The following is a 23,207-nucleotide window of genomic DNA, read 5'->3' on the forward strand; positions in this document are numbered from 1 at the left end:
GGCGGCGGCACAGCCTGCCTCGCCTCGGTCTCGCCTCCCTCCTCCTCCTCCTCCTCTCGCCCCGCTTTTCCCCCACAGGGTACGTGCTGCCCCGGCCGGGCCGGCCGCCCGCTCGCTCTCCCCGCCCGCCTCCCCGCTCTCCCCTCCCGCCTGGCCGGCCGTCAAGGTGGGTGGGTGGGTGGGGTGGGGCGGGCTCGTCCGTTCCCCCAGCTCCCACCAGTGCCGCCCGCCCGCCGCCGCCGCTGCGTGCGTGTGCGACTCTTTTGCTCGAACTGCCCGTATTCACTGAGAGACTCTCAACTTCTCTTCCCTGAGCCTCCTCCGCCAGCGGAGGCACCATGTGACCAGAACGCGCCCGCCATTGGCTGCCGATTATAACTTCGATTTGCATATGCAGGAGGGCGGAGCTGGGAGGAGGCGGGGAGGAAAGGGAGCGGGGTGGGGAGGGGGGAAGAGGCGGTCCGTGGCTTCTTTTCCTTTCTGGGGATGATTGACAGGGAGGAGGACAGGGTGTTAAGGGCACATCCGTAGTGCAACAGTTTTTTGGGGGGGTGGGAGAAAGAAGAGGAGGGGGAAAGAACGAGATCGTTCGTGGTCCTTTGCGCGTTTACAGTGAAGAGCCTCGGACTTCCTGCAGCCTGTTCAAATAGGTTAGGGTTACATGACAGCACCTTTGGAAGCTTGCGTTACTCGGCAGTAAGCCCACATTGGCCTCAAGCCTACGTTCGAGTAAATATGCTTTGCTAACGAAGCCACAGCCCTCAGTTTGCAAGATCTGAGCAAGGCTATCAAAAATAGGACGTTTTGGAGGACTTCAATTCATAGGGTCGCCATGAGTCAGAAGTGATTCAACGGCGCTTAACACACACAATGAAGGCAGAGTTGAGCATACTTTTAAGTGCGTTTGGTTACCTGGGAGTAACCGCCATTGAACTGGTGGAGCATTGTGGCCTGATCCTATGCGTAGCTGGGAGAAATTTACTTCCCCCCCTCCCATTACTATTCCGGCCTACCGCACAGCTTGAACCCTGATGCACAACTTCCTACTGCATTCAAGTAGGTCTTACTTCCAAGTAAACAAACAGGCTCAGGCTGCTAAGTGAAGGTGAGGCTGACTGCCCGACCGTGCCTTTTTCATAGATGTGAGTCAGAAGGTGGCCAGAAACCACAGGCCAGGCAAGTTTTCCAAGTTCCAGATGCTAAACTGTTACCCCAGTTTGTTCCCACAGCCTCACTTGCCACCTATAATTTTCTAGCAGTTTAGGAAGGGACAGTATATTCCCTGGAACTGCTGAGCTATTCCATCACTTGTCATGGAACACTTTTTACCATTGCACATTCAGAGCAACATGGAAGAGCTTAGTTAGGACACAAACATGGAGAGGGTGGGGAGGAAGAGTCTACAGGGAACTCAGAACCGCCCAACACGAAAAACATTTTCAAATCACATATTTAATAACCTGGTCATTATGCCAGAGGTTTGGGATATACCTGCCAGTAGCTATACATTAAGTCTGAACAACTGGAGAGTACAGGCCATTTACCTCCCCCCCCCCCCATCTGCCAAAGAAGAAGCAACAGAGAGGTAGGGCATCTAGAGCCATTTAGGAACAGGCCTTGCATAAAGGGACCTCACATGGCACAACCTGTTGTTGGTCAGAATAATGTATCTAAAATTAACCCGTGTTGTCTGCAGCAGGGGCAACACCAGTACCAGCCTAGCTGGCCGGCTGTTTAGCACTCGCCATTCCTTTTTGCACCATGCACACCTGCAGCATCAGAACCTTGTACTGTGTTTATTATCCAAAAGGAGCTACTGGTTCCTGCTGCGGCAGCTATAGTCATTAATGTATATTATGTATTAGCTATATATTTTTTCATTCTATTCTTCCTTCAAAGGAGGTCTGAGTGGTTTTACAACAACCCTGAAAGGTAGGATTATCTGGAAGTGCCCAGGTCCCCAAGACTGGGAGCTGAGCAAGGATTTAAACGTCAGTTTCCCTAATCCAAGCCTACTACTCTACACTAACTTCAATTAGAATCCAGTAGCTAAGTAAGGGCACAGAGGTGGCCAGCTCTGCACTGTATATGTACCTGCAGTAGGGTTGCCAACTTAAGGTTAGGTAATTCCTGGAAACTTGAGGAGTAAATACTGGAGAGGGCAGGGTTTGGGAAAGAGAGGGACTCAAGCAGGGTATAATGCTATAGAATCCACCCTTCAAAGCAGCCATTTTTGCCATGGCAGCTGATCTCTGTAGTCTGGAGATTGTAATTCCAGAAGTCTCAAGACCCCACATGGAGGTTGGCAATCCTATCCTATGGTGAGGTCACAGATGGTTTGAACAACATAATGAGAGTGTCATTTGGCTGGGACTCCCCCCTCCCACTTCTCTGTAGTGGTAGTCAGTAATAACAAAAGGTATTATTAGCATTTCTATAGCACTTTTAGAGTGTTCAAAGTGCTTCCTATACATTATCTTTCTACAACCCTCTTGGGCTGGGAGACAAAGGTTCAAATCCCCACTCTGCCCTGGAAGCTTGGGCCAGTCACAACTACCTCACAGGGTTGTTGAGGATAAAATGGGTTGTTGAGGAGAACATAAGCCACTTTGGGTCCCCATTGGGGAGAAAGGCCAGGTATAAATAAAATAATGTTTAAAAAATAAATTAAAGCCAGTATCATCACCACTGTATTGGGGGGTCTGTGAAGGTGAGATAAATAATTGTGAGAATTTGCCCCACCCAGTGTAATAGTGCCACACAGTTGCCTGCATATCTAATCCAGAATGTCCACTCATGCCGTGGAAGATCACTGGGTAACCAACACCCAAAGGGGAGAGCAAGGAAACTCTACTGACATTAATAACAGTAGCGCTTGCCAACAACACATTAGGTATGGTTAGGAACCTCTAGTCAATGCGTACTGACATAGAGAAAGCCATAATTCCATCACACAACCCAGTATGCATACACCCATCTCACACAATCAGGCGCATTAATGCTTCCTTCATCAGAACCTCCCAGGTCTTATCAGGAGACATGCATACAGAAATCAGAGGCTTAATAAGGGAAGAGTCTTGTTGAGATACCAATCATTCCATTCAGATAATGCTAATAATATTGCATACCACATGTCTGGGTAATGGAAACAATATGAAGAGAGAGGGGAAGGGAGACACCTAAATCAAGAAGAATGGAAGCAAGCTCAGAGGCAATTCTACAAGCTGTCTAGTAGCTCTTTATAAGAAAAATTACTTCAATGGAAGACAAGAGGTGAGGGGTTGAGGTCCTTCCCAAAGATATGAAAATGTGGTCTCATAAACTTATTATTAGTTTTGTCGTCTCTTGATAACCTGTTTTTAATCTAGTTTTGATATTTTGCTTGCTACCCTGGACTTTAGATGGAAAGGAAAGGAAAACAGATTTTAATCAGTACTCCGGTTTTGGAGGGCACCTTCCTGAGAACAATCAGTCCTCTTAACAGCAGATCTGGTAGTCCAATGTCTATCAGTACGGTACTGAAACAGGGCCACCTATAAAAAAGATAAGAGGGTTCCACACTGGTATACAGAAAAATCTTATTTTGTGACTTTAAGAACATGTCTGTACATGCTTTTTGCCTCCAAAAGCTATGGATTATTGAGTGTTATTGAGCATCAGATTAAGCCCCTAATAGATTAAACCCCTAATAGATTTAAAAGCTGGAAGACTATTAAGGTGCACATTTCATGGCAAGCATCTCCTTATTCTAATGCCAGGGTCATTTAAAGTATTTGGCATCCCAAGGAAAGTACATCCATTGCTAGGGTTGCCAACCTCCAGGTTGGAGCTGGAGATCTCCTAGGATTACAACTTAACTCCAGACAACAGAGATCAGTTCCCCTGGAAAAAATGGCTGGTTTGAAGGGTGGGCTCTATGACATTATACCCTGCTGAGGTCCCCTCCCCTCTCCAAACCATGCCTTCCCCAGGTTCCACACCTAAATCTCCAGGAATTTCTCAGCCCAGAGTTGGCGACCCTATCCATTGCCTCTTGTGCCACTGCTTCTTGGGTCCAAGCCAAATCTCTGCACCTGCCTGGAACTCACCAGGTAGCAAACGCCCAACATGCAGCGTCCATCACCACCCACACCACTAAGGTTGCCAACAACCTGGAAGAAAAATGTCTTAACAGAGGCTTAGTGTATGGAAATGGACAGTTGAAGCTTTTCACGGCACAGAGGTAAATAACTTAACATGGTAAATAATATCCCTTTAAGTCTCTGGGTGCAATATTTTTTCTCCAGGTTGCTGGCAACCTACATACCACTGATGCGTAGGAGGGAGCTAAGCCCCTGCAGTACAGCAGTACCCTCCTCTCTGTGCCACCCCAGTTGTTCAGGTGGCTTGACCAGAGAACCCACCTTGCCTAATTTGTAAAATTATGATTATAAATCATACTGCACCACAGAGCTTTCATATCACCTTGCATCATCCCAGACTTTTCAACTATATCAGTTTACACATTCAGGTGAGACTGTGCGAATGCTGGTGTCCCACCCCCCTATGCAGACTACTTACCCCAAACCCATCGTTTGTCCTCTGGCCAGGTCAACAGGTGGTTGAGGCCTGATGCCACAAAGATCTGCACCTCATGGATGCTGCCTGGAAACATGGCCACAAGGTCTGTGAAAACGCCCTGGTGATAACAGGTCCCCTGGATGTTGAGGCTGAAGAAACGATGGCAGTTTTGGTACACCTGTGGTTCCTCCTGGGGGGTAATGATGGCAATGTGGGAGCAGTCCACAGCAACCACTACATCCTGTGACTGCCATGTGACTGCCATGAACCCTGCCTGGATGGATGGCAGCTCCATCTCTTCCGTGGGAAAGAGCACATGCTCCTGGAGATGGCCCAACATGGCATCCAGGAAGCTGTGCAGGCAGTTGCTCGCCAAGGACCTTGCACATGACCCCCTGACCATGGCCCCTTGAAGAATCCAGCGGCCAGGAATCTGAGTGCATGACCTTGTGTAGGACAGGGTTGGTGCAGAGGCAGGAGCTTGGCCCTGGAGAGCTGGCCCAAGTTCCTCACACAGGGAGAGAGAGGTGAGGTGACTGTGAGCCTGGATGATGGCCCCAGAGCAGGCTTATACGACTGCCCACATGGGTTGAGGCTCCACTCTCTGTCCTCCCACCTTCTCCCTGGCGTTCACAGCTGATATCATGGACCATCTCCGTGCCCTGACCCCCATGAGACAAGAAGCAGCTGGGTCAGTCATCCTGTGGACACTGAGCATCACAGAGTCCCAACAGCTGAGGGTTACGCCAGGCAGTGGGTTCACTTGACATCTTCGGAAGGTGGCAGAGTGGAGGTGGAAGAGGTAGGCAGCAGCCTCTGGAGCTGGGTGGTGTGGCTGCTGGTACCCCTAGTGATGCAGGGGACTCTGGCCCTTGTCTGGGCCACAGGCATGGGGCCAGTGGCCAGCTCAGCCAGTCCCCCGCCCTCTCTTCCATATGGGCGGCAATCGAGCTGGAGACTCACTGTGAGTGGCGGGATGTTTTCTTCAGAGGTCATCAGTGCATGGAAGGGATGGCAGCATCTGTGATCACAACTGCCAGGCACCTGGAGGGGTGCTTGCTGTTGTGAGGGACATCAGGGATGGACAGGTGCGAATTGAGAGGCTGCTGGGGACCTGTCAGCGGTGCAGTGGGCACCTGCACGACACCCCTGGCCTCCCCTCCTGCTCCACCACCAGTAGGGGTGGCCCAGAGGTTGGCCCTCAGCTGCATGGGCGGCCTCCTAGGAGGCATGACCACCAATGAGCCAAGGATACCCGCGACTGCACAAACCCTCCTCAACATCTCCCTATGCCCCTTTTGAGGTGAGGGCACCCTTTGCAGTGCGTGAACCAAAGTCCTCCTTGGGGTCTCCACGGGAGGGGGATTGCTGGGTCACTTGCTAACTATGTCAGCTGCCCAGGGATTTGTGACAGGATTCAGTCCATTTAATGGTGTGTGTACCGTAGACATGGAGCCAGCATCTCTGGCTATGCACCTTCCCACCCCTAGGCTGTGACGAGAGCACTGGGCTATGCCCCCCGCCCGGGCCTGCTGGGCCCTGATTGGTTCTGCCTTCCCTGTCCATCAAAGCCCAGCCATCAAAACACAAAACCTGGATGGGATGCTACAGCACAGTTGCTGGGAACATTGACGCTGTTGCGGCCTCAAAAACCCAGCTACGAACTCTTTTTCCTGCCAGCTGCTCACTAACCAAACCCTCCAGGGAGCAGACTAGCAGTGCCACAGCTACACTGGTAGCTGGATGCCACAGCACAGGCAGCCCTTAGGAATGCACTCCCCAGTTATGAACTCTGGCTCCAAATTATCTCACATCCAAGGGATGTGCTCTCTTACCACTAGTAAAGACAAATTATTGCAAAGAGAACTGATCCATTATGGATGAAGGTCTACAGATCTCATTAACTAAGCAGAAATTAGGAATGCAGTTCTCCAAACAATAATTACACCAGTATCTGTCACTAAAAAAGGCTTGCCAACTCTGGGTTCTGAAATACCTGGAAATTTGAGAGTATATCATGGGAAAGTGGGCTTTAGGGAGAGGAGGAACTTTACTAGGATATAATGCCGTACAGTCCACCTTCCAAAGCAGCCATTTCTCCAGAAGTGGAATAAATGTTTAAAATAAATTAATAATAACTAAATAAGCTATCTAGGTAGTCTGGAGATCCATTGTAATTCCAGGGGATGTCCAGCCCTCACCTGGAGGTTTGGAGAGCAAATGAACAGCACACAGGCTTAAATATTAACATACAATATCATATATTCATCAAAATGCAGCAATAGCATTAACTCAAACAATAGCATGCATTTTGATGAATATATGATATTGTATGTTAATATTTGAGCCTGTGTGCTGTTCATTTGCTCTCCAATCCTACACGATTTACAGCAAAGGTGTTATTTGTTTGGCTCACCTGGAGGTTGGCAACCCTACACGAAGAAGCAATAAGGTGATTTTGTCAAGGGAAAGAACTTGGGCTGCATTATGACAATGATCTAGACACCATGATGATGGGAAGAACACTAGGAACATTTTATTTTCCTTAGCAAGTGAAAGTCCTGGATAAAATTTTTAAAAAATTGTATAAAACAATTCTCCATAAAAGCAAAAGTATAAAAAAGCCACAAGGAATATTACAAGTCTGCTTAAGGAGGGACTAGCAGCTATTTATAATCTACAGGCCGTTCCTATCCCATCAAAGTGATGGGTGTACTGCTTTGAGGACAGTGCTGGACAAAGGCTTCAAAATGACGCAAGGTGCGTGTGTGTCTAATTTGAGCTTTAAAATGTTGCCCCTTAAATGTGGCTGCTTTTACTTGTTCACTTGCCCTTCCTTTTCCTCCATTTCAGAAAAAGAAAACATAATACTCTGGAGGCGCTGTGGTGGTAATTCAGTCTCTGCAGGTGTTTCCCAAAGGTAAATGTTAGATCTTTTTTAGTTTCTTTCATCTGTTACTAACAGAAAGAAATTCTGTATGACTCCTTGCATTCATCTGTATGCAGATAGCATAACATTTTATATCCACTATAAATTTCACAAATAGCAACATGTATGCAAGATACCATAAACACTACATCAGAATAAAAGTGAACATGTTAGGAAGGGAAGTGAAACAGATGTCATTAGAGGTCTAACATAATAGCTGTAACTTATTTTTGAGGTTGTTGTGCGTGCATCCTTAGAGATGGCCGTGCCCATTTTTCAGCTTATCTCAGTGGCTTGCAAAATAGGACAATGGAGATTCGTATTAGGGACCAGACAGCAGCCATAGAAATGCAGGGTTTTTTTCTTGCTGAGACAAGACTCACATATGGGGTGCTAAATCATAGTTATAGTAAGCCAAGGACCAAAGATTTTACACAGCAATAGGAACAGCTTTTATACAGACACTACAAATCTCATTGTCCAGATTTGCTGTCCCGGGAAAGAAGATTATGACACTGGTTAAGATAACAGATTCTGATAGGGGGATATTGTTATGTGCAGGTGAAGCAAGGGTCCACTACGTTCCCGGCAGTCATAGCAACCAGTGACAAGAGGAGCCAGCCCTTCAGGAAACCTGAAGATTTGGGGACAGTTCCTGAAAGGTAAAGTTTAGGAATGGGAGAGAGCTCAGCAGGAAAGCAATACCATCGTTTGCCCTCCAAAACCTCAATTTCCTCCAGGGTAGTTGATCTCTGTAGTGTGGAGATAAATTGAAATCACAGAGGAACTCCAAGCCCCACTGGGAAGCTGGCAACTCTGCTGTAGCCTGATTTATAAACATGATGCAGGACATATGAGAAAAACCCCTGCAGCTGCATCCCTCATAGACACTTATTTAAAGTAGGCTGCCATTGCTTGGGTTGCCAGGTCCCTCTTCACCACCGGCAGATTTTTGGGGACGGAGCCTGAGGAGGGCGGGGTTTGGGGAGCGACTTCAATGCCATAGAGTCCAATTGCCAAAGCGGCCATTTTCTCCAGGTGAACTGATCTCTATCGTTTGGAGATCAGTTATAATAGCAGATCTCCAGCTAGTACTTGCAGGTTGGCAACCCTAGCCATTGCCAGGCAGCTGAGTGTCGAGTTGAACTGTAAAGGTACCTGTGACGAATGCTGTCCAAAATGTTGTCTTAATTCATCCCTCTACCTCAGTGGCACCGAGGGAGAGACGCCTGGTTTTCTGTTACTGCTGTTGGTAGCAAGGCTTCCAGAGCAGTGCAAAGCGATCGCCTCAAGCTGCTGCAGATTTTGGAAGCAAATTTTGTCAACGACTACTGCAGGAAGCAATAAAAGGAGCACAGCTGTCAATGTATAGGTTTATATATGTACACAAATACCCCTTTTTCAAATACTTACAGGACAATGATTAGCACATTACCTTTGATACTTTTTGCAGGACAATGATTCAGCTCAAACCCACCCCTTTCTGACTATATATTACTCTTCCTACACACTTGACACTGAGAGACGCTGTCCTTCAGTGTTACTCCTCTGAAGATGCCGGCCACAGCTGCTGGCGAAACGTCAGGAAAGAAAATACCAAGACCACGGCCACACAGCCCGGATAACCTACAAGAACCACCCCTTTTTTCTGTTTGTTTGACTTTTTGTGTGTGTTTTTGCTTCAGGGTCTCAGAGGCCTGCGACCAGCAATCAGCTTAACTGCAGTTGTTCCGACAGCTCGACCCGATGAAGGAAGAGCGCATGCGCCCATTCATACAACGGCCGCCACCATCTCTGCGAGCCGCGCCAGTAAACCGTCCGTCAGCACGCGCTCGCTTCGAAGTGTTTCCACACTACGCAGGCGCAGACAGAGATTCCTACGAGCCCCGAAAGAAAATGATGACGTCAAGGATAAGCGACGCGTCCCTGCTCCCTCCCTCTCGCCGGTGAAGCAAGGGGTCCGCCACGTTCCCGGCAGTCACAGCGACCAGTGACGAGAGCAGCCGGCCCGACAGGCTGCGGTAGGGGCGGGGATAGGAGCGAGCGGAGCCCCAGAGAGGCGGTGCTTCTGCGGCTGCTTTTTTATTCTCGCTGCTGACAAAAGAGCCCGGAGTCGGCGGGTCTGGCCGGTCGGGTGAGTGAAGCGATGAGTGGGTGTTGTCACGGGGGGGGGAGGGGTAAAATAAATATTGGAGACTCCCAGTGAGGTGACCAGCCTCCCTTCCCCCATGTTATTCATGAGGTGAAAGGAACGTTAAATCTCCGCTACACCTCTTGCCCTCGAAATCAGGGAAAATTTCGACAAAAAGGCTGTTCCGGCATCTCTTTGGGCGGAAGGAGGTAGTTGTCATTGGGGGAGGCCAGGGAGGGGGGTACAGGAGCATGTGTTTGGGGTGTGAACGCCCCCCGCCCCGGGCCATTTGGAGGAAGCTTGTGTTTCCTGGAAGGTCAGAGTTAGCCCATCACCTTAAGTTGGAGCCAGAATAGAAAAGAATTCATTGTCATTGTGGGGTTGTGTCTCCCCCCCCCCCCAACAAGTGCTGGAGGGGCATTATCATTAATAGTTCTTGCAGACCAACAAAATATCAACAACTTATATATCAATGGTACTTTTTTTTTTTTTTTTACTTTTAGGAGGAATGTATGTGTGTGTATAATTTTAGGGTTATTTGGGGGTTGTAGGAAAAGGATACTTGGCAAGGATCCATATAGCATTGCCTGAGTGGCGAGTTCTGTACTGTGGAGTTTGAAGAGTTGCATAAGGGATGACCCTTAACAAGTGCAAGATGTCTGGCACCCTTGTTAAAAATAAAGTCCAGCACTAGCTGCAGCAACAGCTCTACAACATCACTGAGAGGGGCTAGTGGCCAGCAGAGGAAGCCAATAAAGTCTGGTCTATACATCTTGTGCTGTAGCTTCTCTTCTTTGCCCGTCCCCCCTTTCCTATTGGCTGCTGCCTTGTCAGGCCTGGACAACATCCCCTGCTGTAAACATCACGTGGCCCGGCTGAATATTTGTCGGGGTGCCGGCCTGGAGAGTGCCAGAATAATATTGCCTCTCTTTGCCTGCAATTCACTTTAATCACCCACTCGTTCCTTGGATCCCTTGTGCCTTGCCAGATGTGCTTGAAATATTGAGGAAGGGGTGTGCTTTATAAGAGCCCTGGGAATGGGGAGAATAAGGCTTGTGAGTAACTTCTGTGTGCTCTCACAGTGGTGATTCCAAACATCGATTTTGTATTACCCCATGTGTTCTGAGACCTTTTTATTTAGTTTTTAGATTTTAAACTTGCACTCTGCAAAAGAAAGGACATAGAATCGCTAGGGAGATGGACATAATAAGACTTCCAACCATTCCCAGAAGACAAACCAGCACCATGTCAATCTTTTATTGTTTAGGGTGAAGTAAAAAAGTAGCTTTGGAATGTTTCCCTTTTGGAGAGCTGAATGATCCTATGAAGAGTGGAAGGTAGACTTGCATGTACTCCTGAATTGGACCATAAATAATGATAGCCTGTCTGTGCTAACTGCCACACACCAAGTTGGTATCAGAGCCAGTAATTGTTTTACCCATCCATTCTGATTTCCAGATATACTCAAGTTTGCATATAAAATCACACCCTAGTATTTTTGATAGACTGACTGCCAACCTCTCTCCATTTCAGAATTCATAATCACTAATGCAAATTAGGAACTCTTCCCCACCTTTAACTAAGCAATGAATGAGTGGGGGAAATAAATCCATCTTCTTAGCAGCCTTCCCAGACCTAACTGGTTGAAGTGTGTTAATGGGAAGCTACTCTGTATTAGGAACTATACTGATCTGCACGCAGCAGCTACTATATATTGATGTAGCTATTAATACTTTAGGATACTTTGCAAATGGAAACTAGAGACCTGACAAATGAATTAACATAAATATTGGTCAATTTGCTATTATTGCTGTTATAACTTTAAGCTCAGTTTAATTGCTTTCTTGAAACCATTAAGTCTGATTGTCAATGTCAAATAAAATGTTCTAAGATAGTGGGTAGACTGAATCCTAACAGTGTTTGCCTCTGGCATAGGAGCAACAAGGGATGGTCTTAATTGATTCCTGTCCCCAGCGCAGCCTTTCTCCACAGTCCCTCCCAGCACAACTTTTTCAAAGGTCTAAGGGTCCTTCTTCCCCCTTATGTCAGCAGAGAAACTACTACAATGTAACCCATTGTGGTGGCAATGCTGAAAACTGGACACATCACTGACAGGATTGTAATAGACTTGTTACTGAATGGCCCATAATCATTTGGTTCTGAATGTTAGAGTATCACCAAATCATGTATGAATATGGTCTGTTGGAGAAATTTATATGAATGGGTATTATGACTTTCTCAGCCACCTGACCTGTTAGATGTTTAATTAATTAGCTACTCTGACTCCCCTGAAGTATGTTTAATGAGAAACCCCCCCCCACACACACACACACAAATTACTGGTATTCTAGACAGTTTTAATTTGTAAACTGGGCATTGCACACTAGTTATTAGCTTTTCCTAGAATTTTTGTTTATACCGAGCTAGAACTATTTTCAAATTGATCTTTTTTGTCCTTATGAGCTGGCACAATGCCAGTTTGGACTGCTTGTGTGTTTAAAGGAGGCAGTGAATATGAATTACAAGTAGTATATGAAGAGTTGAGTCCTAACAATTAGACATCTCCTCTAAGACAGAAAAAGTGACCACTGATGTTCCATCTCCAGAATTCTGACTTGGCCAAGAATATGTGTGTGTGTGTGCCGTCAAGTCACAACTGACTTATGGCAACTCTGTAGGGTTTTCAAGGCAAGAGATGTTCAGAGGTGGTTTGCTATTGCCTGTCTCTTGGCCAAGAATATAGATTCTGAAATAACTATTACATTGAATACAGAAACTGTCCTCATTACAAAATTGCTCCTGAAACAATTCCTTGTAGAATATAAATTGAAAACCAGTGATAGATCATGATGTAACAGTTACAAACACGAGTGTTTTCCCCCCCTTTTGTTTGCTCCTTGTACCTGCAGTAGAAAGGATCGCTCCATGAGGGGTATCTTGGCGATACCGTCTCCCCTAGCACTACCCTCTGTCCCTGACCATGGAGAAAGGAACGCAGCCACTGAAGGACTGTCCCCCAAATTCCAGTGTCAGAGAGGCTGTGGTCTAATAGATTGTAATTGGCCATGTTGAACATAGCCATAAGGTCTAATAAAATCAGCAGCACCAACCCACCTTGATCCAGCTGCTGACAGAAATAGTCTTTAAGGGCAACCAAGGCCTTCTCCATCCCATGGCCAAGGTGGAAGCCAGACTGAAATGGGTCCAGAGCCGATGTGTCTTCCAGGAAAGCCTGGAGTTTCAAACAAATCAACTTTCTTCTTGTCAGCTTTCTTTATTGTCCAACTTTCACACCCATATCTAGTAATGGATTATACCATAGTATGAATTATCTTGGTTGCCAGTGACACATCCTTACACTTAAGGATCTTTTCTAGCTCCAAGGTGACTGGAGCCACACCAGGCTTGGCGTTGGGGAGAAGGGAAGGCCTCAGCTTCCATGCCCTGTTGTTGGACCTCCAGAGGAACTGGCTGGCCACTGTGTGAGCCAGGAGATGTGATTGCCCTCCCCCTGAGAGTCTTGTCCAGAGTATAGGTTGTGCATCAAAACCATCAGATGTGGCACACCCATTTCTTTTAGAACCAACCATAGCTTTTCATGATCTACACAATCAAAAGTTTTGTTGTAATCTATAAATCACAAGATGGTTTTATTTCTGAAATTTTCTCATATGGTCTAGTAGCAATATAATCTCTAGTGCCTCTTTTCTGAATCCAGCTTGAACATGTGGCATTTATCATTCCACATATGGTAACTGTCTTTGTTGTAAGATTTTGAGCATCACTTTACTCACATGAGAAGTTAATGCGATGGTCTGATAGTTGATGAAGTCTTTGAAGTCTCCCTTTTTTGGAATTGGAATGTAGATTGAATGTTTACAGTCAGTGGGCCATTGTTTTGTTTTCCATTTTTGTTGGCATATTCTTGGTAAGATTTTGATGGACACCATTGCCATGGCTTGAAATAGCTTTATTGATATCCCATCTACTTTCTGGTGATTTGTGTCTCTCAGTGCAGCTTTCATTTCTCTTTCTAAAATTGCAGGTTCTTCTTCAAGGAAGGCATCTGGCATCCTCTCATCTTTTTTTATATAGTTCTTTAGTGTATTGTTCCTATCTTTTCTTCATTTCATCCTGTTCAGTTAATGTATTTCCATGTTAATCTTTCAGCATCTCTAATCGTGCTTTAGATTTTCCTTTGATTTCTTGGATCTGGTGGAATAGAACTCGTTCTGTCTTTTTTGGTGATCTCCTATTTCTTTGAACTGGTTATTATAATAGTTCTCTTTGTCCCTACATGCCAGCTGCTGCAATGCTGCATTTAGACTTCTGGTTTTGTTTCTGCCACTTTTTACTTTTGCTTCTCGTCTGTCTTTAGTCATTTTAAGCGTTTCATCTGTCATCCATCTAGGCTTTTCATTTATTTTGGCTACAGGAATAGTCTTTGCACATTCTTCCTTGATTACAACTCTGGTTTCATCCCATAGTTCTTTCAATTCCCATTCACTTGAACTTCGTGATACAAATCTGTTCTTTATGTAGTCTTTAAACTCTTCAGGAATGTTGTTTAGATTGTATTCTGGCATTATGAATGTTTTGGTGTTTTTCTGCAGCTTTTTAGTGATTTTTGATATTAACAATTCATGGTCTGTACCACAATCAGCTGCTGGTCTTGTTTTAGCAGAGAGAATAGATCTCCATTTTCTACTTCTGGTTATGTAATCTATTTGATGTTTGTATTAGCACTCATCACAGGGTTTTCAAGGTATGAGATGATCAGAAGTGGTTTACCATTGCCTTCTTCTGCACAGTACTAACCAGGGTTAGCTGAAGTGTCACTGCTGTTGTCTATGATAGATCCTCTGCCACTGTCACTTTCCACTACTGCTCTTCCATATATGCTGTAATATTTTTAGGTACACTTGCACAGGGCTTAATCACCATTCCAAGTCCTTCAGAGGTTTTAGGATTGTGCTAGAAAAGAGCTTAAAGAGGCCTCTCTTGGGACAGCTATTGATTGATATCAAGATAAATTTTATCTTCAATTTAATTCAGACAAATGTACCAAAAAAGTTGTCCTTTTCACATTAGCAAGCAGTGTCTTTTATTCATCATCCTTAATGTTAAGTATCATCCTTTAGACCACGCTTGAAGTAAAAAATGGTTGCAGTTAGGGTAATATTTTATTCTATATGCCCTTAATTTATAGAATACACCACAGATTGGGTCCTTTATATCTTAAAACACCTACAAATGGCAGCCACTGGGGCGCACACATGTGGAAATCTTCTTCAAAGGGTAGAATTGTATTGGTTTCAAATTTTAAAAACCTCTGAACAGTATGTCTTCTTTCTGTATGTTACATTATTAATCTGCTATTCAAATAGCTACAAATTTATGAAGACAAGAGCAGTTATCATTGCTGTTTTCTTTCCTCCCACAGGTTTGCCAAAATGCTTTCACTTTCCTAAAAGTAATCTGGACCAGAAGCCTGTGGGGACAAAACAATCCTAAAAGCAGAAGGGGCAGCACAAAGGATTCTGTGCCAATGCAGCAACAAAAAAGACAGCCAGAGTTAGTGGAAGGAAATCTTCCAGTCTTCGTGTTCCCCACTGAACTTATATTTTATGCTGATGACCAGTCAACGCACAAACAGGTGTTGACTCTCTATAATCCCTATGAATTTGCCTTAAAATTCAAAGGTGAGTCTCAAATGCAATTTCATTTTAAAGTCTGCTTCAGTGTGGTTTTGTATTTATTATTTAAATTTAAAGAAACTGTAGGCAGAATCAATGTTGACTGACACGTATGTTCATCAGGTTTGTGAATACTTATGAACTAATACTTCGTTTCTCTTTCATTTCAGTTCTTTGTACAACTCCAAATAAATATGTTGTGGTGGATGCTGCAGGTGCAGTGAAGCCTCAGTGTTGTGTTGATATGTAAGTAAAATAGCTATTTTTTTGGTTGGATTATATTGAAACAAATTTGAAGTGAATATGGATCCCCCAACAAAACCCCTGTTTTCATAGTGTTGCGTAGTTCATAGCATTAGTGAAAACTAACATGTACTTTAAAAGGATTTCTGAAATTTTGAATTCTTGGGGAAAGTTAAAAGAATTACAGAAAATCTGTAATGGCTTTTTTTTACACTAGAGGTCCAGTAATAGCATTAATTGCAGTGAGTGGGAGAAAATAGCAAAGTCAGCATTTGTTGCAGGGAATATGATGTGTTTAAATTTTTGGAATTTTTCAGGGGCTACTATCCTTTCACTTCTCTCCTTCTAACCCACTGAGTTGTATTTTAAAATTAGTTCTCCCTGGTGTAGATTCTTACCAAAAGATGGTAGTTCTCTCAGAGAATTAGGAAATTCTAGTGATTCATGTAGAGTTGAGGTGCCCTCCTTGAAAGTGGCCGTTCTTATACTGGCAGTTGCCACTTTCAAGGAGACTAAAATTTCTGTCCCCTTCATAGTCCCCTTTTACAGGGGCAGATCTATTTCACAAAAAGTGGAGGGGGGACATTTTGGCTGACCGCTACAATATTACGCCTCAGATAGCTAAACGTGAAAATCCAATGGAAGGGACTCTTTATTGGGAGTATCTTCTTGCCTCTCAGCCTTACAGCTCATTTGTGGCAAATGCTTCATGATGGTGCAACAGTACGTGAAAATCCAATGGAAGGGACTCTTCATTGGGAGTATCTTCTTGCCTCTCAGCCTTACAGCTCATTTGTGGCAAATGCTTCATGATGGTGCAACAGTATGAGAAGTAAAACTCCTGCAATCACTGTGGGGAAGAACTACGCCTTCTGAAGGAGCCCTGTCAGCATGCCACAGCTGAAGTATTAACAGAAAGATTTGCAAGATGGCTTTATGAATTCATCCAAATCTTTCTCAACACCAGTGTGGTCCTTTGGTTTCATCTCTATTCCAGGATAACTAATAAGAGAATTTTACACCACATAGAATTGGTTCTTGAAATAGGTTGGGACAGTATGGGATGATTACTGCAGAGGTCCCCAGTATGGTGCTTGTGGGCACCATGCCGCCCACCAAATGTTTTTGGAAACTGGGTGGGGTCAGTTGGGGCACTTGTCAAGCATCACTTATGACTGACCACTGGAGATCCTATTGGCTGGGCACATTAAAATAACATTGTTTCAATGGCAGCTGCCACCACAGTATTGGTTTTATTCTCTTTCACTCCTCTTTCCCAGTGTAATTTTAAAAAAATTATCCCTCTTCTCCCCTACACTTAGGCTTCCTCTGTGTGTAGCTCTGCCATTTTGTGGTTGTACTTGCCACCTCTGTGTCAGTATTCCAAATGTTCCTGCAGGCTCAGAAAGGTTGGGGACCCCTGGATTAGTGATTTGAACTTGGGAGACTCGGGTTCAAATTCCAACTCTGCTGTGAAGATTACTGGATGAACTTGCTAATCATTCTCTCTCAGTCTAACCTATGTCACAGGGTTGTGAATATAAAATGGAAGAGGGGAGAACCATATACTGCAGCCTGAGCTCATTGGAGGAACAGTGGGACAAATGTCTGATAAATATCAGTATAAAATTTCCTAAGATCTAACATGTGAACTTACTATAACAGAGTTTGGCTGTGTTGTATTAGTAGGTCAGATTCTAAAATTTACAAGGGAGAGGTCGTGTAAGCCAGGCTGTGAAAAATTCTCTCTGAGCAAAATAACTAAGTACATGTTCGTTCCTTCATAAAGAGTAACAACACCAGTATACATTTTAATTGGCAGTAATCACATAATGCTTTCCTTCCTCTCCCAAGATAATGCATAACAACCATGAGGTTTGCTTCCCTTATAGTGTGATTCGTCACCGAGATATTCGACCATGTCACTATGGTGTGATAGACAAATTTCGGCTCCAGGTCTCTGAGCAAAGCCAGAGGAAAGCATTAGGGCGGAAAGAAGTCATTGCAATGCTGCTTCCCACTGCGAAGGAGCATCAGAAAGAAGAAGAGGAAAAAAGGATAAAGGAACACCTGACTGAAAGTGTCTTCTTTGAGCAGACTTTGTGTCAGCCAGGTAGCTACAGGGGATTTGTTATTTTACCCTTGATCTCTGTATAGCCATCTCTTTAAAAATCATTATGTTTCTCTTATGAAAAACAGAGTGTACCTCTCAATCCCTTTATTTACATATTCCATGTTGTGTGATTTCCGAAGCGTCCCAGCAGCTGTCATCAAAGATGAATATCCTGCTAGAAGTGCTTATTAACAACTAACAAAATGCCGAGCATTACAATGGGAATAGTGAGCAAGCTTTGCCTCCACTGCAATGTTGTCTCCAAGTGCAGTGTTTTACACACACACAAACTCAGTGATTGCCATTCATTTCTATAGGGGAAAGTAAGAAGGTGCATTCAGACACCAGTGAGGCAAGGAGTAAAACTGCTCCCTGCTTGCGGCATTGCCTACCATTAAGAAACCTGCCCCTCTTTGAATAATAACCCTGTCCTGAGTTACGTCTCCTGATCATGCCAAGAGTATAGGAGAATGTTGAGATCTACTTTTACGCAGGTAGATTAGTAAAACTGCCAGTCGCTGTTATTGGTGGAGTGGCTCTCAAGAGAAAGATTCCCGCTTAGCAGATTCCTGTCAGTGGAGATGTTCCAAGTCAGTTGGTTTTCTCCTCCATGTAAGTGGTTAGAATGTCAGACTAAGATCTGGGAGACCTGGGTTTGCATCCCTCCTCTGCCATGGAAGCTTGCTGGGTTACCTTGGGCCAGTCACACACACACTTTGTTGTGAGGATAAATGGAGGAGAAGAGAACAATGTTAAGATGCTTTGGGTCCCTCTTGGGGTGAAAGGCAGGATGTAAATGAAGTCAATAAATAAGTGTCAGCCATTCACTTACGTAAGAAAGGAGTACCCTTACACCTCATTGTGGTGGGGCAGAACCCATCCTCCCTGCCTTTGGTGAGAATGAAGCTGGCTTTTAGCATATCTCTGCCCCTTCATCTGCTTGACCCCACTCTGGGCACTCTTTAGCATGGGTTTTCTTTCTGTATTTTTACAAAAATAATTCTAGATTTCATACTGTGTGTGTTTTTTCTTTCCATGAAAGGAAGAGCTAAAAGCAACACTCTTTCCCTAGACATTGTTGCTTTGAAAGTCTAAAAACAAAAACATTTATTTTATTCAGTAAATCTAGGTTTCGATCCTGTCTTTTCCCAAGGTCATGGGGTCCAAAACATTCGGTAAAAAATGGTCATGTGGATTCACTGTTTAATGTTTTGCTAGTTTGAACACATTGGTTTAAAGAAATAACAAATGCTAAGCAAGCTGGTAGGTTGTCTTCAGAGAAAGGCCAAACCATTGTTCAAGTGCTTGTTTGTTTGAGACATTTTGAAAAGCAGCTCGTTGATGCTTCTTCATAGATTCAGGGAATCTTGTCCCAATCAGTCTATTTCCAAAGGGAGAAAGAGGGGTATTATGAACAAGTCTTTTCTAGACTACATCAGAAGAAGAAGAGTTGGTTTTTATATGCCGACTTTCTCTACCACTTATGGGAAACTCAAACCGGCTTACAATCACCTTCCCTTCCCCTCCCCACAACAGACACCCTGTGAGGTAGGTGAGGCTGAGAGAGGCTTGCCCAAGGTCACCCAGCTGGCTTCATGTGTAGGAGTGGGGAAACAAATCTAGCTCACCAGATTAGCCTCCGCCGCTCATGTGGAGGAGTGGGGAATCAAACCTGGTTCTCCAGATCAGAGTCCACCACTCCAAACCACTTCTCTTAACCACTACACCACGCTGGCCTAGAAGCCCCAAAGCCTAGGGATTTCAAAGATGATCTTTTAACCTGCCAGAGCTAGACACAAATGAGCTAAGCTAAGGCTCTCCATCACCTGGGCCATGCCCCTTCCATGCTAATACTGATTCTCTATTTGGAATAAGTTCTGCAAATATGCTTTATTAGCTCAGTAATTTATTATTATTTTCAATTATAGTCCACCTTTCCCACTGGGTATCAAGACGGAGTACAAGTCTGATTTAAAAAAAACTTTCTATCAGTCAGTAAGAAAGTTACAAAATAGGGTAACCACATTTGAAACTAATAAGAAAAATTCCTACTATGGGGAAATAATACAGCAGGAGTGGGATTGTTGAACAGGGGGGTGGGGAACAAGAACAACACATGCAAACATACCTGTTTAAGGCAACAAAACAATCCATGTAGGAAAAACGTTTTCCCTACTAAAAGTCACCTCCTGAGCATATCCATTACACTGCAGCTCTGCTCCCTTCATGCAGCTTAATGAAATTGAGAACACATTGGCATAGGCTGAGGTACAGAGCAGGGAAAGGAAACTGTGGGTGACCAGTGATGGCTCAACAAGAGGTACCGTTTGTTGCCCCACCTCTGCCACCCAGAAGCTAGAGAACCTAACACTCTTTCCCAGATGTTTAGACCTGTTGGTTGTGAGTATCTTCCTGCAATGTGGTCAAAGCACCCCGAGAGAGCAAGGAGCAAAGGAATATCAGGAGCCCCATCTTCTGGCAAAGCTAAGGCTGCTCCCCTCCCAAATCCACCACCTCACCTTGCCTGGCCATAGTGAGGACAGCTATAGAGAGGTGGTGAAAGGATTCTAGAAATACTTTAAAGGCCTGACACTAGTACACTTTCTCAAACTCCCCCCCACCCAGGCAGGGCCTAAGCATGGATGTGAGCAGGGTTATGAGGGAAAAGGTATGCTTCAGTCAGTGTTTAGGGCAGCCAGGCCAGGTTGCAAGCCCATTACTGTGATATGGTTTGTTCATGACTTTGCAGAAATAGGACTTTGATGGAGCTGGATGGATTGGATGGAATTGGGGGAAGTGTGGGGTGTGTTAGCTTTGTATCAGCTCTGGAGGAATTGCTTGGACACTGTTTGCAGAACTGTGAATGTGAGAAATCTGCTACTGCTTTTTAAGGAAGTGAAGTTTCTCAGCCATGTTCTTTGCCATAGTTCATATTTTGTATTAGAGACATGAAAATGTATTGAATCTTTTTTTTTTAAACTCCTAACTGGAAAATTTCTTGCTGTGGAGTGGGATACAACAGCATTGTGAGATATTGGTCAAATCTCATAACAGCAAAGAATCTTCCTGCCTTTTCTCTGTGCAAATACTGTAAAAGGATAATACAAAAGGTTTTTTGTTTTGTTTTTGGTAGCTCTTTCTTTCTTGTGAAAAAGGATATTGTAATTACAGAGTCATATGCTTCTCTCTTAGACTCTTATAGCAGAAGTGGGCATGAGGGCAGAGCACATTAAAAAGGTGAAAGTGTAATTGAAAGGAAAATGCTTTGCCCTTGTATGATGCTGAATGTTTTTCCTCCTTTTTCCCTCTAGAGCACAGAATTGCCTCCTCGGGGCCTAGTTTACTCACAGTCTTCCTGGGAATAGTTTGCATTGCAGCTCTCATGCTTCCCACATTGGGAGAAGTGGATTCCCTGGTGCCTCTCTACCTCCATTTAAGTGTGAATCAAAAATTAGTCGCTGCTTATGTATTAGGTAAGCACCCATTTTCACATAAATATTAGACATTTGATAGAAAAATTTGGCTATCAGGCAGTTTAGTGTAAGTACATCAATACAAACTTGAAGTAAAGAATGTTTATATAAAACATCACAAAACAAAGACTAATGCTGGTTATGAACAATAGATTTTGCAATTCTTACCCGACCCCCAGCCTCTTAATGTGGATAATTTGTCAAGCTAAGCTAAAACAAGAGTTTGACATGTTCTCTCATTCTTTTCTTTCAGGTCTCATCACTATGGTTATCCTGAGAACATGAGTGATAATTTAAGTGGACGTCAAGATTCTTTTTGTTGTTGTTTTTTACCGTGTTATAAATTCACATCATGAATGTGGACTGTCTTTTGACTCCCATTTGGCTCATTAAGATGCTACAGAAAGACGATTCAATGATTTTAGAGTACTTTTTTTCAGTAGTATTTTAACTATGTTTAAGTGCAAAAGACTCAAGCGCTCTGAGGTGCTTCTGTTACAGACAGCTATAAATTGTTTAGTGAATGAATCCAGAGAATCTTTTATATCTTTGCCTACTGTACAAAATCTTATTAAAATACATTTTGTTGGGTTTTTTAAGTCCATGTTCACATCAGTGTTTAATCACCATAAAAGCCAGCAATTCTCCTGCAACATTAATTTGTCTGCTCCATGCCTGTAAGTATTGCAGTTAGTGCTAAATGACTTTTATGTACAGAATAAATCCCAGGATGGTCAGACATCATAAAAAGATTATAATCTTGACAGTGACAGCAGTAAAAGCAAGACAGTATCATGTTTACATAGGAAAATAGTTCCTTCATGCATCTTTGACAAATGTGGGACGGAGGGCTTATACTCTCAGCAGTGGTATCAGTTTCTGTTAAAACATATTGCCTCAATGCTTGCACATTGATGCTTACCTTAATAATTCAGCAAGGATCAGCTTGGTACGGAATCCACTCCACTGGGGGATGGAGACTAACATTCCCTTGACTTGGTATTATCTACTTGATTACATATAGAAACAAAGACAAAGCCTCTGTCTACATGTATGTAATTAAATATGTTTGGGTTTTTTCCATTTTGCAAGAAAACTAATGTTAAAGATTTATTTCTACACTTTGTATACTTTTTCCCTCTTGTGTTCATCCTTGGAAACAAGCTATTATCCATTTGGCATCTCCTGGTATATCTCCTTTGTCTAGTTCAAAAGAAATTTATCCTGTTTCTTTCCCTAGACCCAGTTACTACTATGTTTGGGTTATTTTGTTCTCATCCAAAGCTGTTTGGGTTATTTCATTCTCATCCAAAGCTGTTTTTTAAGGTTTAATGCACTTTGAGATGTATAAAAAATGCTTTGAAAAATTAAACCATTTCCACCCACTCTATCATGGCTACCCTCTGTATATACATATAGAGCAGAAATACAATCAGCTACTGCACCTAGACTGATTGGGTAGTGAAAGGTTTCACAATGACGGTGCCAAAATCTTCATGTAGGGAGGTGAGCGTGATGACTGGAAAAAATGGACAAAGGTGCTGGTGGGATATTGGAGAATTATGACAACCTTTAGCCCAAGTGGTAATGTACCAGCCTGTATGTGGCATTTGGTAAACTGGTTGCCTGTGAGGTAGGTAAGGTGAATTCTCCACTAACTGATCACAAGTCAGGTGCCAAAATGTGGTACAATGCTGGTTGCCACTCCACACAATGATTCGGACAATCAGCTTTCCAAATGAGCCCATGTACTTAATGGTATTTTACTGGTTTGTAAATGGTTGTAAATATCAGCTGGAGTGTGACTATTTTTTGTGGTAAATGTTTAAAAGCAATATAAAATGCTAGTGCAGAGACTCAGGCCTCCACTTTTTATCAGCTGGCTAGGCCTCCTCAGATGTGGACAGACAGCTGTAATGTTTGACTAGCCGTGAACATGCACCGGAGATACCTCTTCAAGTATTTGCATGCAGGTTGCTCAACAAGTCTTATTTACCAAGTGATTAAATAACATGTGCAACTGTTTGATTCTATAAGGTTATTTACAATGATGTTGTCCCTA

At 43.9% G+C, this 23,207-nt stretch overlaps 1 protein-coding gene across 1 annotated transcript; it reads left to right on the top strand.

The window, feature by feature from the left end:
• The first annotated feature begins 9,477 nt into the window (after positions 1-9,477).
• On the top strand, positions 9,478-21,730 carry MOSPD1 (motile sperm domain containing 1). The gene is made up of 6 exons (XM_056859512.1): positions 9,478-9,623; positions 15,064-15,322; positions 15,487-15,562; positions 17,452-17,672; positions 20,984-21,145; positions 21,399-21,730. Exons 2-6 carry the CDS (start codon positions 15,169-15,171, stop codon positions 21,428-21,430), a joined length of 645 nt encoding a protein of 214 aa, XP_056715490.1. The 5' UTR covers positions 9,478-9,623; positions 15,064-15,168; the 3' UTR covers positions 21,431-21,730.
• The last annotated feature ends 1,477 nt before the right edge of the window (positions 21,731-23,207 follow it).

This window comes from Euleptes europaea, chromosome 13 (assembly GCF_029931775.1).
Source record: "Euleptes europaea isolate rEulEur1 chromosome 13, rEulEur1.hap1, whole genome shotgun sequence".
Taxonomy (NCBI): domain Eukaryota; kingdom Metazoa; phylum Chordata; class Lepidosauria; order Squamata; family Sphaerodactylidae; genus Euleptes; species Euleptes europaea.